At 49.0% G+C, this 4,555-nt stretch overlaps 1 protein-coding gene across 1 annotated transcript in view; it reads right to left on the bottom strand.

Moving 5' to 3' along the window:
- SUN5 (Sad1 and UNC84 domain containing 5) overlaps window positions 1-4,555 on the bottom strand; it is a 20,152-nt gene extending 15,597 nt beyond the window's left edge. The window contains 5 exon segments of the mRNA XM_007446839.1: window positions 94-155; window positions 1,054-1,120; window positions 2,103-2,171; window positions 2,368-2,426; window positions 4,470-4,555. Coding sequence (XP_007446901.1) covers window positions 94-155; window positions 1,054-1,120; window positions 2,103-2,171; window positions 2,368-2,426; window positions 4,470-4,555 — 343 coding nt within the window.

Here is a 4,555-nt window from a genome sequence, read left to right as displayed (position 1 = left end):
TCAGTGACAGAGCCCTCACTCTTTCCCTTCCCAGGATGGGCAAGAGCCCAAGTTCCCCTCCACCAGGGATGGGGCAGGGCTCTGGACACGCACCAAAAGCACAGAGGATCAGAACACCTGTCTTTTCCATGAGCTTGTGCAGGAACAGCTTGCATCTGCAAGACAGAGAAGCAGTGGTCAAGGCGAGGCAGGGCTTTGCACAGCCTAGTAAGTCTTAGCCTGGCTCTTGCCCCGTTCCCACCCCAAGAGACAGGCTCCTTTCTGGGCAATGACACTCTCTCCCTAATGCTGGCCATATTCTGTGGCTCCACAGCATCTCAGAGGAAAGAAAGCTCTTACCTCAGTAACTGGGGCCATCAGAGATCAACTCACAGTGGTCACCCATGTCCTTCTCACTCCCTCTCTGCATCTATATACTGTTTGTCCCCTCCCTTCTCTCCCGGGAAGTGCACCCTTCAGGGTTTCGTTCAAATGTCCCCTCTGCCTACAACCTCCAGAGTCAACACTCCCAGCTTGGCACTGTTTTTGGTGTCTGCCTGCCCCACCCAACTGGGAGCTCATGAGTGATGGAGGCCAGGTTGGGCCCAGAGTAGGCATTAAGGAAGCGTTTAGAATATAAACTTTAAATGAAAGAATGAAGTGGAAAACTCTTGCAGGAATTTAGAGGCATTTTCATGGGCAGGGAACAGAAAGGGAAAGAATGGGACAGGCATTGCAGGCAGGAAGAACAGCCTATACAAAGGTATGGAGGTGGGAAGAGGAATAGTGGGTCCAGGGAGGGAGAATCCTAGCCTTGCTGGCCCAATGGATCCACAGCAGAAAGCAGAATAAGAGGAGCTTGGAAAGAAAGGGTGGGACAAGATTTCAGAGGGCTACAGGCTGAGGTGCTGGAGCGATGGGGAGCCACACTGGGGTCTGGGGTGAAGCGATGCGATAAAAACCAGGTTTGAGATAGCTTATCTGAGGGGAGGTCCAAACCAGTGACGGGGCCGCCATGGTCACCAGTGCACGGTTCCAGTCCCCATAACCCTCCCCTCACCTGTCCCTGCTCACCTGCAGGTGTTGAACAGAACCTGGTGGGCCTGAGTCCTCAGGAAGCAAGCCAGGCAGGTGATCCAGGCTGTGGAGAAGACAGGAAAGCAGTGAGTAGCTGCACCCTCATTCTCATCCTGCAACAACTCACAGGGGTGAGACCCTGTTGTTGGGAGACCCTCTCCATTTGCTATTCGAGACCAGGACAGTCCTTTGCTCTACTTATGGGTAAGCACCAGCTTGGAGTGAGTACTGGAACTATAGTAAACCCGCTAGCAACCGGCGGTTAATAAACACTTAAAAGTGACTCAGGCACATGAAAAGTCTGAGATGTCCTGCTAATGTCCATTCCCAGACACTGAGAGCTTCTCAGTAGAAGAGTCCTTGTCTGGTTCATCCCCGGGTGCCTAGCATTGCCCCGCATTGGGGAGCTAGGCAAAAAGTAGGGGTTCAGGATGGATGAATAGGTGGAAGGATGAATGGATAAATGAAAGAATGGGTAAGAGAATGGCTTGGAAGATAGATGAATAGGAAGATGAATGAGGATGGGAGAATGAGAGGGGGGTTAGAAGGATGGATGGGTTGATGACTGGATGGATATGAATATTAACAAATAAAGGTATGGGTGAATTGATGGATGACTCAGTGAATGGATTGGAGGGATGGATGAACTAACGGGATACACGGATATCCCAGAAGGTGGGTATGTGAACAGATGGTTGGATAAATGACTGAGTGGATGAATAGTGGAAGTGTGGCTGGATGAACATAGAAGACTGATCTTTAGGGTGTGGTCAGAACCATGTCCTTGAAGTGAGGGTGAGTTGCATCGACTTCAGGGACCAGCCTGGTGGCAGAGTAGAAAAGGGCTGGCAGTTAGCTACTCCTCCATACAGCAAGTCTCTCTCTTAGTCCCTCTCTCCAACCATCAAAGAGAGCCTCGCTGGAATGACACCCCTGACACCTCTGAAGGGAAGACCTCCAGAGCTCAACCTGCAGCCTGACTTGAGGCTGGGCCCTCTTCCCAGGCCCATGTTGATGGCCCAGGCAGCTCTTCTGTGTATACGTACACATACATCCCAGCATGCCCTGGGTCAGGCCTGAGACATTGATGCGCATAGGCAACAGGAAGGCGTCACCTGCAGAGAGCACAGGGCTGTCATGTCACTGCCAGCCTCTGGGATATGGGGCCTGCAGACACCGGGGGAGCATCCCTGCCCCCTGCCCTGCCCCTCCCCTTGCTGGGTGACCCTAGGTTGTCCATTTGACATCTTTGAGCCTCAGCCCCTCACTGCCCACAATGACCCTGGGATCCCCTCTCCCCTCCCTTCTCACTTGTGTTTGACAAAGGCTCCTCTGTCATCCTGCAGATGTTCCGGCCTCGTTGGATGACCCTGGCAACAACAAGATTCACAATTGCATTTTACAACTTACAAGGAGTGTGGCGTCCCCGTTTTCCAGATGGAGAAACTGAATTGCAGAAAAGTTTGCTCAAGAACACAGGACTGCGAATCAGGGAGAGACCCAGGTCTGGCTGACCCCCAATGCAGGTCTCTTTAGAGGAAAGGACTCAGTTTGCTGTGGCAGTCTTCCAAAAGCCACTCCCTCCTCTTACTGGCAGAAGGCTGGTTTTGGTCCCTTGTCCCCTTCTCCCCCCGAGTGATTTAGATGGTCCTGATTGGTCTCAGCCTGCTGTATTCTCAGTCCCCTTGCTGTTGGCACAAGGATGGGGAAGTCTGCAGGGGTGAGGTGTGGGGGTGGATACAGTGGTCTGGGACTTGGGGGAAAAGTTTTCTCACTGCTAAGCTGAGACCTACAGGATGCAATACCCACTCTCCTTCCACCCTATATGGCCATGCTTCTGTGTGACCCCTGGGACAGTGGTAGCCATCTTGTGACCATGAGAGGGGGCCAAAAGGGAGAGCAAAAAGATGGCAGGAGGGACTTCCCTGGTGGCGCGGTGGTTAAGAATCCACCTGCTAACGCAGGGGACACGGGTTCGAGCCCTGGTCCGGGAAGATCCCACATGCCATGGAGCAACTAAGCCCGTGTGCCACAACTACTAAGCCTGTACTCTAGAGCCCATGAGCCACAATTACTGAAGCCTAGGCGCCACAACTACTGAGCCCATGGGCCGCAACTACTGAAGCCTGCGCGCCTAGAGCTTGTGCTCCACAACAAGAGAAGCCACTGCAATGAGAAGCCCGCGCACCGCAACGAAGAGTAGCTCCCACTCGCCACAACTAGAGAAAGCCCGCGCGAAGCAACAAAGACCCAACACAGCCATAAATAAATAAATAAACTTAAAAAAAAAAAGATGGCAGGAACCTGCGTCTTGGCTGGTACTGCAGAACCTCAGAATTAATGTTTTCTGGAGCCACCCATATCTTGGGACCTTTGAATATGTGAGATAAATTTTCTTTATTCCTTTAAAAATTTTTTTAATTGAAACATAGTTGTACAATATTTTGTAAGTTACAGGTGTACAATACAGTGATTCACAATTTTTAAAGGTTATAATCCATTTATATTTATTATAAAATATTAGCTATATTCCCTGTGTTGTACATTTTTCTTTCTTTTCTTTTTTTAAAATTTTTATTGGAGTGTAGTTGCTTTACAATGTTGTGTTAGTTTCTACTATACAGCAAAGTGAATCAGCTATACATATATAGCTGATTAGAAAATATACATATTTTCTTTATTTCATATTATTATTTCATCTTTCATATTAAAGAAAATATACATATTTTCTTTATTTCTTAATGTAATGGTCTCCAAACATCATTTTTTATTATACTCCCAATGTTATTTATATATATATATGTATAGCTATACATATATATATATCTACAAGTGTGCTGATATATTATTTGCCCTTTCAAATGTACAAGCTTTACTTATACCTGCCTGAGGAATATAAATTAAGAGAGGATGAGCTAAAGGAAAATACATACTGAAGTTCTAATAACTTTTCCCCTTACCCCAGTGAACTGTTTTGTATACCCTCTTGGTATATACACCTGTTCTGGGGGCCCAGAGGTAGGCATCATTTTGAGCTGGAATTTCCATCACCTGCAGCCAGAGGTCTCCTACAGATAAAGATGGCAGAGATGTGTGTTTTCTCATTTACTATCTGTCTCCCTCACGTGAGCTCCACAGGGGCAGGGACCACACCCATCTGGTGCAACGCCGTGCTCCCAGCACTCTGCCCAGTGCCTAGCACACAGAAGGTGCTCAGTAAACACGTGCTGAAAAGATAACTGCTCCACCACTTGCTGGGAGACTTTAGGAAAGCCACTGTCTAATCTCTCTGACCTCAGGTGCTGCATCTGTAGGCGCAGCTGGTAATGCCCACTGGCTTCCAAGAAAAGGCTGAGGGGCAGCATTTTGTAAATTGTCAAGGGCTGGGCAGAGGGAGGGGATGCTGTCCTCACCTCCTGGGTCTGACCTCCCTGGGGACGTGGACCACATTTTCACGTGGGTCACATGAGTTCCCAGGGCTCCTTGAGGACCGGGGCAT

This window comes from Lipotes vexillifer, unplaced genomic scaffold, assembly GCF_000442215.2.
Source record: "Lipotes vexillifer unplaced genomic scaffold, Lipotes_vexillifer_v1.1 scaffold75, whole genome shotgun sequence".
NCBI classification, from domain to species: Eukaryota; Metazoa; Chordata; class Mammalia; order Artiodactyla; family Lipotidae; genus Lipotes; species Lipotes vexillifer.
Note: the sequence above shows the minus strand (reverse complement) of the source record. Positions and strands in the feature narration are given on the sequence as shown.